This window comes from Pygocentrus nattereri, chromosome 17, assembly GCF_015220715.1.
Source record: "Pygocentrus nattereri isolate fPygNat1 chromosome 17, fPygNat1.pri, whole genome shotgun sequence".
In the NCBI taxonomy this organism is placed as follows: Eukaryota; Metazoa; Chordata; class Actinopteri; order Characiformes; family Serrasalmidae; genus Pygocentrus; species Pygocentrus nattereri.
Window position 1 is genome coordinate 24,986,104 of NC_051227.1, and position 15,289 is coordinate 25,001,392.

The following is a 15,289-nucleotide window of genomic DNA, read 5'->3' on the forward strand; positions in this document are numbered from 1 at the left end:
AGAAACTGCAAAATAATTCCATGTGACTGATTTTCTTCCCACTGTTGATCTGCTGTTGCTCAGACAGCTTGAATGGACCTGGGCAGTGCAGGACAGCAAAGGATTTCATTATCATTCAAATGAGTTGTTAGGTGTTAGATTTGTTCTAGTCCTATTTAATCTTTCTTCAGTCATAATCTTTGTCTTTTTCTGTCAGCTGAAAACTACTTTTCCACTTTTGCCAATTTTGTCCACTTTCAGCTGAAATGTGTTAGTGGCTGAAATATCAGTGCATCCATACTGTTGATGTATTTTCCTAGTGTGACCCTTTCAAACCAATCACAGTAATGCAGGCTGGAGCCACGCTGCTCATGCACTACATGTTCCCATGATAGGATCTGTGACTGTAGATCTCTAGTTCAAATACAGTGCCTTTAAAACAACACCTTCAGCACTTTCAGGAGACTACAATGAACAGTGCCCACATGAGAACTATAAATAAATCAACAAGTAGCAAACTAACAAAAGCATCCATCCTCTAAGCCGCTTCTCCATCAGGGTCACGGGGGGGTGCTGAAGCCTATCCCAGCAGTCTTCTGGCAAAAGGCACGATACACCCTGGACAGGTCGCCAGTCCATCACAGGACAGACAGACAGACACAGACAGTCACTCACACCTAGGGGCAATTTAGCATGTCCAATTGGCCTGACTGCATGTCTTTGGACTCTGGGAGGAAAACGGAGGAAACCCACACAGACACGGGGAGAACATGCAAACTCCACACAGAGAGGACCCCGGTCACCTGTCCGGGGAATCGAACCCAGGCCCTCCTTGCTGTGAGGCGACAGCGCTACCCACCACGCCACCATGCCGCCCTAACAAAAGCAACCATGTGCTTTTCATGCTCAGTGCATGTGAACTCGACAAAAATAATGTTACTGAATTACTGAAAGTAACAGCTACATGCTGAAGAAACTTAATTTGTCCACTTATATAGGAGTAAAAAAACCTTTAAAGTTTAAATCTAAAAAAATAAGACATGGTAAATCACACAGTTGTTTGACAATCCAAACTATATTACATTTACATTTAATTTACATTCTGTATCAGCAAGTTAAAATCTGCAGTTCTGATTTTATTCCAATTACTTTTATGTCAAAAACATAGAGGATTATTTTCCTTTCGGTAAAAAAGGCCCTACATAGTACAAAAACTTGTCATCAAGTCCATATCATAATAAGTGATCTCCTCTTCTACTTACAAACCCAAATGTGGTACAAACTGAAAGTTTAAAATCTGCCAGAATTGCTCCACTTTTACAATAAGCTACGAGTAAGAAATAATTAACAGCAAATTTTTACCATGTTTCACTGCCAATAACTGACTGCTAATGATTACTTCAATCTGTATTTTCATTAATTTAATCTGTACATGATTCTACTGAATGTAGTTTTCAAGACTGTAAATGTACAATCAAACACTCCTGACTCCACGTCCCTCGCTGCGCTTATATAACATCTGGCCTTGGACATAAACTCTGGTAAGGATCAAAGGCAAACAAACTATGGTAAAGGCCACAGTCTCAATGACTTGTTTTTGTAACATATGTAAGGATTAGATAACAGAAATGGAGCAGATCAGGGAAATGATCTATATACTGACACTGATTTTCTGAACACTTTTCTCAGAAATAATCAGAATAATCAAAGAATTGCAGAGTCTTTTTGTGAACTGTTCAGTACAAAGTACTGCACTCAAATACAACTTTCTGAAGTCAGAGCTGAAGGGAAAACTAAGATCATTTTTCAGTGCTCTTCTAAATGAATAGGCAAAACTCATTTAACATTTATTTAATCTATTGATTTATTGTATGTCAACTATTGGAAGACACTAGTATTCCGACACATGGACATAAAAAAAAAGTTTTAAATATGTTGGCTGGCTTGGTGTCTTATATTAACTCTACATTTACTGTACCTAACACAGGTGAGATTTGTTCTAGAAATGTTTGCTGCAGGCACATATCATGCCTGTACAAGAAGCCACCTGTATGCTATGGTGGTTTTCTCAGATTACGGGGACAGGTTTTAAATAAAATAGCTTGAGATCTCAGGAAAAAAAAACAAGTAAAACTATTTCTCCTTTCATGTACATCAGGTGAAAGGGCCTCAGGTGGCATTGCCTCTGAGAAGGAGGCATTAAGCTAATCAAAGGAGCATCAGCCTTTGTATTACATTCACAGTTCCTCTGCATGTTTATTTTTCCTTTATTTGACATAGATTAAGCCTCAACTTACACGCTATGTGAGTTGCACCATGTTTAATCCTGTAGCGGTTGGGAGCAAGGACGCATATGTGGAGATAAGTGATGTTTATTATGGGCAAATCCAGGGTCATCATCTAAACAGTCCAGGTTCATGTAGCCAACTCGGATTGATCGGGGGGCAGACATGACAGACAAACCAGAATAACAACGCAAACACCAAAGACCAGTGAAACAAAGGGCAAAGCACAGGGCTTAAATAACACAGGGTAAACGAGGGACAGGCGGGAAACAGGTGGAGGCAATCAGGGGTGGAGTCATGAAATGAGGGGGCTGGACCAAAACAAACACACATGGACTAAACCAAAACAACAACTAACACATGGACAGGACTGGGAGGGGCCAATTGTGACAAATCCTGTGTCCACTGTGTTTGATCCTGTGTCAGTGGCACTCAGTCTAAACCTGCATAAAAGCAAGGAGGGTTTCTTTGTAGAAGAATTGAAAGTATAACATTTTTGCTAAGATTACTAATATTAAAATTTGCATTATAATGTTAAAGTTTAATGTTAGTTTTGTTATCCTAACTCTGCTTTTAATGATAACAAAGTCAAATCTTTCATATGTCTACATGTCATTGCTTTCTTATATAAAAATATGTCCAGTTTTGGAGAAAGTACTAATCATGTAGTTGAATTAAACACTACTCAAGTAAAAGCAGCAGTCATCTATTTATACTTGTGTTAAAGTACTAAAATGCTTGTTTTTAAATGTCTACTCTTTGGATACCAATTTAAAAATACTCTACACCCACTGTATGGTTTATTTTTTGGTTCAGAAAGCTGGTCATTGGTTGTAGTTGCTTAGCTATGATTGGGCAACTGATATTTAGGGAATGATTAAATGAAAAGGGTGCTTTGACTGGTTATTTTTTCTGATAATGATTTAGTTTTCACTCACTTTAGTGCAACAATTAATGATACATTTGTGCAGAAAGTTATGGACTTAAAAAGTCTGTAAAATACTTTAATAAAGTACAGCTACTTGACAAAACACACACCAGTGTACTTAGTTATTGTCCACTACTGACTATATCACACTGTACTCAAATTCATCTCTGAACATAATTTCTAGTTATTTCTAGTACACTATACTACAGCTGCACAATATGAATAAAAGAGTAATACTGTTTTTATTGTCTTCTTATCCAATGCACCTGCAATGCAATATATTGAAGAAACCCTCAGAAAATCAACTGGAACTAGAACTGGCTCACAGCATACAATAAAAAAGATTTGTTAGAGGTCTATTTGCATATGCAGCCTTCTACAAAATCACTAATAAGGTAAATATGTTGATAATGATTTAAAAACAATGTACTGCGCACCCCTACAGGACATTTAATAAGGCTTTTTAAACCCACCCCCTAACTTAGTTTATTATGGGTCACCATTCCACTTTACATGAGGAAGCACACTGTGAATGTTCAGTGAGAACCCCCAGCAGGTCCACCCAAGTGCCACCCTCAGTGCTTCTCCTGTACAGCAGCAGTGCTGTAAATGAGGTAGTGTGCTGCAGAGTGGCAGGAGGCTGCATGCCACGTCACTCACACTAGCAATGGGCTGTGAAGGCCCAGACTGAGTGGACAGGCTGACTGCTAATAAGAAATGCCAACACAAACACACAGCAGCGCCAACCAATCCCTCCTGTGTCACCGCAATACTTTACACTGTCTTCACTTGCTGAGCGAAACTGTTAAATATTAAAGACGCCTTTAAAAGGTGTGATAAATGTCAAACTGCCAGCATTACGCACTTTAAGGTGAAAGACCTACCAGGAGAGATTTGTGGGATTACATTAAGTGGTTTGACTTGCTAGCAAGCATCCCTCACATGCATCATGGTGAAATCCTGTCTCCAAGGCCAGAGCTTCCAGAGGAATCACTGAAAGTTTACCAAAAATACAGTTCTGAGGACATGGACATTAGTTATCATGCTTCCTGCACCCTCTAAATAAAGAGGATATCCAATTCCCCCCCGCAATTTTATAATATTTTCCAGAAGAAAGATGGAATGAGGGTCTCTGTGATTTTTTTCCAAGTAGCTAGCCAACTCAAAGCATTTAAAATGAACACTGCCATCCCCTTATTTTACAGCTTAAAAAATATTTATGGTGGGTCATGAAGAAATTGTAAACTTGCTTACTTGGGTCTTCCATTAGTTATGATTTCTAAGACTACTGGTCATGACTATAGGGTTTAGGCCTGTAGCCAAAACCACTGACGGTATCTAGTTGAGATCGAGTATAAAATGTGAATAAATTAGTCAAAGATTAAGTCAAGATTAAGACTAGGCCATAATTAGTATTTATCTACTTCCAGTCTAGATATTTTGGTCTTTTTAAACACGCTTTCATTTAAATGTACTATTAAAAAAAAAGTCAGCTCAACTTAAAATCATAAAGTAACTGATTACTCAGCTTTTCCTGAGTTAACATGAGGACAATAGAGTTGACCCAGCTAAAACTTCTTAGTTTAGTCAAAAGTTCTCCTAACTTACATTTTTCAGTTCTGCATCTCAGTTAACTAAATAATAAAGAATTTGTTTTCAGTCAGTTTTTTCACACAACTCTTTATATTACATGATACCATTAAACATTTCTGCTCCAATATTCAATATCACTTATTTCCAATAAGTGATTGGATGATCACTTATGGATGGCTATGGCAAACTATGGTTCAAAATCACTGATGGGGCGACAGTTTAGTCTGTTGCACTACTTGGAAACTGAAGTTATTCAGATTTCTGTGTTTTTAAATATTTAATACACTGTAGAAAATATTTGATGCTTTAATTTTAAAAGGTAATATGGTCACATGAGGTGTAACTGTCTAATAATTAATCCCAACATTAGGAGGTGGTAAGTTCAAAGCCCAGCAAAGCCACAGCTGTCAATATCTTGAAGCCCATGAGGAGAAAATGCCTGATGGGATTATGTGATGGAAGGAGTGACAGCTGATCAGGACATTAAGTAAAAAAACTAATTCTATATTGTTTACATGTCTGAGAAGCAGAACTTGAAAAGAAAGTTGCAAGAACTTTTGACTAAGAATTTTGAGTTGGGCTGAGTTGAAGTGTCCTCAAGTTGAGTTTGCCAAAGAAAAAGCTGTGTTATCAGTTATTTTATCATTTTAAATATTTTATCATAAAAAGTTTCATTGTAGAATTGCATACTTTACATAATGAAATACAAGGTCATGCGATCTGTATTCTGTATTGACAGGTTCAAAGTCTGCACTTCTAGCTCGTTTTTGCTTTGATGTCTGGAATTGACACAAACATGGCAAAAATGCAGTGTATGTCCCCTCCACACAAACCATAACTACAAAAAGTACAGTTATACTTAGCAACAGTAATACAGAGATTCACCTTGGCGACACCAGCGCCTGAGACCAAGACATGCCTGATGACAAATACCTTCATGCCCGAGACTTGGTCAGGACAACAGAAAAGACATCACAAGATCAAGTTTGAGTACTACTGCACTATGAGGGCTGTGACAAACCCAATTACTCTGTAAATTAAAATGAGTGAATGAAATAAAATAAATAATATTTATAAATATAAAGGAATCAGCACTGATCAGTTGCATGATGAAAATACATATTTTATATTTAGCTTCCGCTTCTTTTTACAGTAATAAACAGAGCCTGAAGGACACACCTATTTATATCTCCTTTTGTCACATAATGGCTTATATATTATGTTAATGAAGTCTTTTATAAGATCTTATTATTCATTTTGTGTAATAAAGTATTCTGGTATGTGTAAAAGACTGCATGGTTAGTTACTGTTTAGGTACACCCCTTTTTACTGTTTCGCCTTTGTTAAAATTCTGATTACCCGATTAATCATAAATTATTCTGTCAAAAACATCAGAATCAAGACTGAACAGTGGCGCCACATTACTGAACAATAAACAACAATTCCAAAGCAATAGTATCACCAAGACATCATTCATCTATTCCTATACTCTTAAAAACAAAAATAAAGGGTTATTTGGTGTAACGACATAGGAGAACCACTACTAGTTCCCTAAAGAACCTGTAAAGAACAGTTTTTATGAATGAGACGTGTCGGTTTGAATAAAACATGTTACACATAATTTAAAAGTTCCATACCATTTTTTTTACTTGTACACCTAAGACAACTTTCATTTTAAAGAGTTTATCTGACCAGCACCATTTACACGCTAAACTTGTGTTTCCAGCATCTTCATCTTTTTCCAGAATGGATGTGCCCATCAGCACAGTTATTCCCTCCAGTGGCAATTTCCACCTGACACCTCCTGTGTGCTCATGTTTTAAAGGACATCTGACATTTTTAGCTTTGAAAAGATCATTTTAGCAAAAAAAAAAAAAAAAAAAGGCGGTGGGGTTCTTGGTTAGACTATGAAGCCGAGGAGAACTGGGTGATTTGTATAGCATCGACAGGAGCTATGGATATATAAGTAACTGTGGAAAGGCTGACTACGTCTACAGAGACATTAAACCTTCAACACAGCAAGATACACACCATATACTGCACTGGCCTGGCCCTGACACACACACACACACACTTCTGTAGAAGAGAGGCTGATTCGTTGGCTATTGTTGATATTATTTCAGCATCCCGGGGGCACACCTCACTCGTCCAGAGCCCTGGCTCCACATCCTGACCGGTTTGATTCTTTTGTACACCCTCCAACCTGAGCGGCCGGGGACTTCCAGTGGCGGGAGAAGATTTATGAAGCCCCCGTGGCCCGGGGTTAACCCCCGCCACCTTCCACCGTGAGGATTCCTTCTGAAAACAATAACATCCAGACCCAGCTGCCTCTGGGACGTCCCGCAGTGGCACTGACGCGATCTGTTTGTCTTAGCGACTGCGGCTGTCTGCAGTTGCTAACACCTCGCTGCTTCCACAGCATCAGGCAGGAGGACGTTCTACACTGACAAAAGCACTCGCTGTTGTCACATGGTCTCAAGTTTTTAATCATGCTTTTCATGAATGATTCCTTCAGAAAAGCATACAGAAATAGCTGACAACGATAAAATGTATAAGCCCTCATTACCTACGGTTAACCTCAACACGATTCTAAACACAACAGGGGTTTGTCGTGAAACGCATTACGACGTAATAGATCATCACAGCTGTGATATTATTTATGATAACACATGATTTCAGGTTTTATTGGTTTTGTGCAACAGTCTTGCAGAGTAAAGAGAAAACACAAATGCCCTGGGCTTTGTTTCACATTTGAGATTTAATATTAGTGATTTCTTCTGCCTAATACAGCACTTAGTATTGCGACCATCATTGTTACTTAGTAACTAGTGGTCAGTGGAATGATAACAGTACATTTTTACAAGGTGACAAAAAAGCCTTTGAGCCATAGAGGAACCACTTTTAAACAACACTTTAACAGATTTAACAGACCATTTTTCAAAATAAAATATATGAATGTAAAGAATTATTTTAAGAAGAAGAATCAATTAAAGGCTTTCCAAGAACCATATATCTAAAAACAGTTCAAGGGTGTATGGTGGAAAATGTAGGCTGAATACTTTTCAGTCAGATAGTGTGGCCTAAACTGACTATTACTCATATTTACTAGCACACGCTGGAGCATTAGCATGTCCTCAAATGCAGAGCATGCATAAAAATAAAACTTGGCTCTGGGACACAAAAGTCCATCCACCCTCAATATCCTGAATGACGACAGGCAGAAAGGCCCATGTTGATGTGATCAAAGTCTTTATTTGGAGACCCCAGTGGCCAAGGCACTGTAAACACCTCTCCAACTGTAAACCATTTTCAGAGGTGAGGTGGTGAAGGATGTACCATCTCCTGTGACTAGTTTTTCTTTGCTCTTCAGCTTTACAATCCCTGATCCACCCATCGTGAAAACAGCACATCTCACTTAAATGCCTTAGCCAGAAAGGAAACTATAAAGACAAACAGAATGGCACTTCGCTTCCACTTCATGTGATACTGAGGCACGTTATAACAGGCCTTTAGCTCTGATCCACAGACCTGAAAACTCAGAGTGAAAATAAGCATAAAATTACAGAAGATGATCAATGACTAATGCCAACTGTCCACTGATGGCACCAGCTTTGAAGGAGAACATTGTCTCGGTAGCTGTTTAAACGTCTTTCCCACATCTTCACTTTATCTTCCTTTCTTGGTCATTTCTTCAAACCTCTTAAAATCTTAAAAGTGTCTATGAGGCTTCCTCCTCACTGATCAACAACACTGGTGCAGAGCTTGTGAACAGGCTGTTGTTTTGAGGTTTCCAGAGAACCTTCTGGAAATAGCGTCATATGGAGAGCAGAGTGGCTGTTTGTCGGCCCACATAAGAGAGAAAACAAACAGAACCACGACGACTGTCACTGACTCCACTACATCTATATATTGTCCCTGACCTGCTTCAGAGTAAACACTATAGTTCAGAGACCCTTCAGATCGTTTAAAAATCCATTCAATTTGGCTGAATTTGAATGCTAAAACAGGTTCATCATGAAATCAACAAAACTCCAGGGCAACAAAACTAAACTTATAGCCCAGTCATAAGCAACTGGTGATCAACCCAGCTGTGCACCAACAGTAATGTTTATTAAGGCAAAAAAAAAGTGAAATTCTTTGTTTAATTAAAATCAATAAACTCAAGGTCTTGTTCAGTGTGCAGGCCTAAATTTCAGTTGCTCACTCCAACACCTACATAAATTACAAATTACCTACATAGCAGGTACTGAATAATAATCTTAAGATTAATAACTGAAGAACGAGTCTAGGGTTAAAGGAATTAACCAATAATGGAAAACTGCTACCACTATAGCTCCTTCTTACACTGAGGAAAGATACGCCAGTTTCCCCTGAGTCCAGAAACACACATAAACAGCTATAAACGTCGTCTCTTCTAAGTGCAGCCAAAGGCTAACGAGGAGCGAGAGGCAGTGTACGGTCGGAAAGACAGCACTGCTCTGCTCTGGTGGATGACAGTAAGGAAAGACCAGTCAGGAGCTACAGCTGGAAAATAATGCAAGTAATAGGAAAAAACGCAGGAGGCCAGAATGCATGCAAACAGCCTCCAGACTTTAGACACTTCAAAGAAAGACAAAGGAAGACAATAAAATACCAATGCTTGAATGATCATAGAGTTTTAACAGTACTGCATAACAATCATAATAACAATATATTTGACATATATTCCTAAACCTGTAAACTGAATCTGCAGTTTGTTTATATATTCTGAGTTAAAATTATTATTATTATTATTATTAATACCTGACTATCAGAGAGGTTGAAAGGCTTATGTTGTATGACTGTAAGCCTAGACTACTGCCCAAATTACAGTAATGTCTTCTCAATAAGCATGGCATTGGAAAAAAGAAGTTGTAACATGAAAGTGCTTCCATTCGTTCTTTTCCAGCTTGAAACAAATAACAACCTCTTTTAAGTGTTTTACATGAAGGGGAGAAATATGAAATGCCCATAAAAAAATAAATAAAATAAGTGTTCATATTTTACAACGGTACTAATTGGGGTCTGTGTGCTTTTATGATGGTCATATTTCTGCCCTTTTTCAGCTTATATTGCTCAAAATAAAGATTTATGGCTTATATGTCCCAAAAAAATAGGATAATAGATAAATATTCCCATGCACCAGTGGAGGCTAAATTGAGTATGAAAACCAGTTTGAAGCCATTACTGGGAAACTCGGAAACTACAAAGATGGCTAAATTGTTAGCACTGCTTTCAGGAAGGTTGAAGGTCAGAAACAAATTTAGAAAAGAAACTGGCAACCTGACATACACTTGTGTAAGATCACTGCAGTTTCATGATCTCTACATGCAATAAAGAGCTTTACTTGATGTCTTGCTGTAATGCTCCAAAAGCCTCGAAACATTTCTTATGGAATTTTGACTTGCCAGATTATTTTATGATGGGAATATTTAGTAACACTTTACTGCAGGGCAGTATTAATAAGCCTACATAATCATGATACCTGCATAAACTTATCATGCTGACTGACAAAGAACCAGCATAAACATTTACAAAGTCTTATTCTAATATGTGTTATCGGTCATAAAGACTGCTTTTGCCAGCTTTGATGTCAGGTTTCATAGCACATTAGAACACTGGCTTTGTAGCGTAGTGTATATTACAGTGACATAATACTGATGAAGTGACCGCTTAAATATTTTAAATGTCAAAATAAAACTCACTTTACATAAAGGCCATGAGAAATGCCCACACTGGTCCATCCAGCTTGATGTGCTAAGTCATAATATGACTTTATCAGCATTATGTCACTGTGACCTACACTGAGCTATAAAGTCTATTAATTCACTCCAGTTGGTTTCATGATAGCCTAATGTCAAGAAATATGAATGTCACCTGACTTAGATGTTGTGTAAACTTCACATCAAGGAAAACTTAATGACAAATGATGCCTACTGGAATAAGTGATGCCGTAGGTTTACATGTCTATGTGGGTTTCTGCCAGTTGCCATGACAGGCTTACATTAGCGTGTAGCCTTATGAATACTGTCCTAAAGTTAAGTGTTATGGAATAATTTATTCCTAAATATTTCATGGATTAATCAAATGTTCATGACAATGTCAGTTTTTCACAGTTTTTGTACTGGAAAAAAATATATTTTCTGTGACTGCTAGTTTTACTACAGATATTTTTTTTAATTATAATTTTATATCTTTATTCAAAAGACAGAACATTAGTTGTGAATTACTGTACACTTTACAGTAGATAAAACTTCCCATCCCCATTCTGCAATCACAATCACATGGCTTTAATATGGTCGCATTCCACTATAACCCTCTGCACAGATATTACACAGATATTAAAGAGGAAAAAAGGCAGAGGCCGTGGCTTTATGTCTTTACTGGAAGCTATTTCTAACCCTACAATGTGCAGGAGAAGCCATCCTAAGCAATGATGGAACAGGAAAGTTCGACAAATAATTTCCTCCAACTTCCAAAAAAAAAGAAAGAAAAAAAGTACAAATTGGACGCAGCAGACCGCCGGCATAAATGACATTTCCTACTACTTGAACAGGCTCTGGACAATGGAAAACATAACATGACAACCACAAGCACCTCATCACTCCACTCCATCCCGCTGAAGTCTGCAGAGGCACAATTTGAAAAACGTCCTGTTGCCCTATCAAAATTAAATCCTAAATGGCTGAAATAGATGTAACATATGTTAACCATGTACTTAACCTTAGAAGGAAAAGGGCAACGACCCCTATTAACTACTGCGGTAAGAAATGAGGTCAGTAAACTAGCCTTTGACATACTGGTAATATTTCTTTTTAACAGAAAGCTCTATTGGACCAATGGCCAATCTGAATTATTGGGCCCAGAGTTAGTTTAAGAATACAGTTGGTTGTCTATGAAGGTGGCCTAAAAGAGCATTTCCCAGCCAAAAATAGTGCTCAATGTAGCTCACACATGTGTACAGGAAATGTTAACTTAAAATAGCTTTATGGGTGGGTCAGGCAGTGATGCTCTAGAAAATGCATGTTCTGAATTTGTAAATGGCAACACTTAATATCCTCAGCATTCCTTGTCATTACTGAAGTCACTGTATGGACCCAATTCCTTCTATTGTTTTCAAGCATCCAGCATAGCAAAAGTGTCAGTACTTGTGTCATATTGACATGGGTGAAAAGCTAGTCACTTGTATTTACTTTATATGGATTCAGTGAATGTAATAGCTGAATTATTTTTTCCATACAGTACTGTCCAAAAGTCACCCTTCGGTTATTTAATTTCCAGCCAGAACAGCCATTTACAACAAGCTACTCATTTTTCAGTGTCAGGGGGAAAGGCAAAAAACATATGTTTAACATAAAATTACACAAAAGCCTCAACAACTAAATATAATTTGTGTGTGTGTGTGTGTGTGTGTGTGTGTGTGTGTGTGTGTGTGTGTGTGTGTGTGTGCGCGTGTGTGCGTCCCACTTTTGCCTTCATCACTGTTTCTATTGTTTATAAAAGTTTTTCAAGGAAACTTGCAGAGATATTCTTCTAAACCTCCAATGTCCAGTCTTGGAAGCTGCTTGCATTTTCTGCTACTCCAAATTAATTCTTTACACTCGAAAGTTAAAAAATCCATATTTCAGATGCCCAGTCTGGTGTTCTAGTGCAAATGACTGTTTTAGTCTATTTCCTTTTCTCAGTAACAGCTTCTTGACAGTTACACATCCTTTCAGAACCACGTCCTTTTTCTTTTAATCTTTAGCAAGAGTGAAGCAAACCTTTCTCCTCTCTCTCAAGGATGAAAGCTTTAAATACGCTTTATCTGATGGTAACAGCTTTGGTGGTCTACCACGTCTTGCACAGTTGTTAGAAAGTTCACCTTCTTCATTTCCTCTTCTTTATGCAGTAGATTAGAGAAATATTTCCTGAATAACTTTTGCACTATACCTTATGACACCATGAGCCAAAAAAACACTTAGTGTTTTGGAAAATTTGGCAAATTGATCAGCAAATTTACACAGCTTTTCAGAATGACAACAGAGCAATCTATGCAAATGCACTGCTAGCTTGCTTCATATTTAGAAACAGATGATGTCTCAGGCTTATTACATTCTAAGGCTTGTTATTTAATGTGTACATGGGCATCAGGTATTCTTAAATTATAAACATATGTATTAAAATAGTGGACCAGTCAGTAGTTCCTGGATATTTGAGTTTTAATGATAAGTACAAAAATGTAAGAGATTACAAGAGAAATTAGTTCTGATGTAACCTGATCTATAACTTCACAACAACTCAGCACGTTTGCATTGTGCTTGTTGGTTTAATTGGGTGTGTGTTAAACGCAGAACTCTGGAAAAACCGCTGACATCAGTAAATGCAACAGCCATCACAGTATTTTAGTTGTATGGCCTTTTAAAGGCAACTTTTGGCGAGTAACGACATACCATGGCAGCATCGATGAACCCAATAATATCCAAAGTCCACACCAAGAAATGCCAACCACCATGTCCAAGCAGAGTCCCAGGGTAGCTCCAGTATGTGATAGTTATTCCAAACATAGATGTAGCTGGACACCTCAAGACTCCTCACAAAGACACTGAGAGAAGCAGAATGTGTAATTAATTCAAATCCAAAGATTAACCAGCAACAAGAAAAGAAAATCTCAGCAATTTAGAGTGTAATAGCTGTTTACAATTACAATTTATAAATAATGTTATTTCAGGTTAGAACTGATATTAGTAGAGGTCAAAAGGCATGTGGTATTCTGCTTGTGCAAGGTGAGTAACTGGCATGAAGCTATTTCAAATAGAAACATGATGTCAAACCAAAGCTTTGGCTAACTCACTGGGGTAGTCTGGATATCATTCCTGCTGAGAGAGATGTGGTTCCATCGTTGATTTTGACGAGCAGCTCTCCAGTTTTCAGCCAACTCACAAACACCTCTAACAAGACCAGACCAATGAAGAAAGGAGTAGCCTACACAACACACAAGTGAATCAGGGGTGTTTAAGTTCACTGTTTCAGTTGTACACTGTTAGAAATGAAGGTACTGTGCAGATACATTTTTCATTCTTCAAGGTACAAACAATATAAATGCACCCTTATAGGTACAGTGGTACTTTTAAGGGACAATTGTGGAAAACACAAAACGGTTTTAAAACAGAACAATAGAGACCAACCGGTCTCTGAGAATGTTGAGAATAACCCACAACCCAGGAATAACCTGCTTTGTGGTGGTCCTGACTACTAAGGAATAGGGTAAAAGAGGGCTTACAATGTATGTAGAAAAACAGATGGAATACAGTCTGTAATTGGAGGAATTAAGTGTTATATGGTAAGCGGACCTGATGAAATGGACAAAGAGTGCGGAAGCAAAGAGGTGTCCTTACTGAAGTGGCTGGTCAGTGTATATAACAGTATGTACTGTTTGTCTTAGACAATGACATGGATTAAAAATAAAGTCTCCCTTTAACTGTAGCTTGAACATCCTCAGTCAAATTACACGTTTCATGTAAATAAATTAATCTTCTACAAAGAACGTTCCGCTAATTTTACTGCACAATTTTCTATTTTTTGCTGAGTTTAACATATTAGAAAAAATAAAACATACCGTACAAAAGGTGCCATAATAGGCCAGATTTTAGATTTTTGTTTAACTAATATGTTAAATTCAGCAAATAAACAGCAACTGGATATAAACATGTACATAGGTGTGTTCTTTGTAGTTGACATGCACTTATTTTCACTTAAAAAAACCAAGACAATGTAACTTTTTTGTACCCGACTGCATGTATAGTGCACACAGCTCTAAAACTACGCAAAAAAAGAGGAAGACATGGTTTTATATGTCCCAAAAGTAATTATGAAACATGTGGGTAACAGTGTTTAATACAGGTACTGGAGTACTAGGTACTGAGAGTTTATGCTAAATGACTATCATGTTTAGACTTGTTTAATTTTGTTTATGTTTTGTTTGTGTTTTCTTCTCTTGCATCAATTATACCCTTTCATCGAAACCAGACAAAAAACTGAATTCCACAGAGGCAACGTACTACTTACTGTGTTTCTTAAATGTACTTTCAACTGTTCTTTCAAACCAGGCTGAAACTGCGTGCATTGCAATTAGCTAGGGAGGCACATTTATATCAAAATCTATACAGATATGATAACTGCTTTTGAATTTTGGTGGATCTAAACACAGTTTCTACATTTTATAAATGAAGAGTTTCATTCTAAAATGCTGTATATCAATATGTAACAACTAGACACAACAGCAAGGGTGAGGAGACAAGAGTGAAACAGGCTTAACATATGAAGGTGTAGAAGACTGTCCCCACAGTGTCCACACCTCACTTAAAACTTTATCAGCTTTTATGTGGATGACATCTTATAGAAGGTTCTTGCTCACTTTATAGCTGCTTGTGCATTCCTGGAATACTGGTGAGGCCACCTGAATGAGTGGATGATGGGTGTTCTTGCTAGTTTAAGCTTTTGTATA

At 37.6% G+C, this 15,289-nt stretch overlaps 1 protein-coding gene across 1 annotated transcript in view; it reads right to left on the reverse strand.

Annotated features, from left to right (window-relative positions):
* The window catches only part of agmo (alkylglycerol monooxygenase), a 49,317-nt gene that overhangs the window by 28,214 nt on the left and 5,814 nt on the right, over positions 1-15,289 (reverse strand). The window contains exons 2-3 of the mRNA XM_017696875.2: positions 13,637-13,767; positions 13,236-13,387 (exon numbers count right to left, since the gene is read on the reverse strand). Of these exons, the coding sequence (XP_017552364.1) occupies positions 13,236-13,387; positions 13,637-13,767 (283 nt within the window). The remainder of the gene's footprint in view (positions 1-13,235; positions 13,388-13,636; positions 13,768-15,289) is intronic.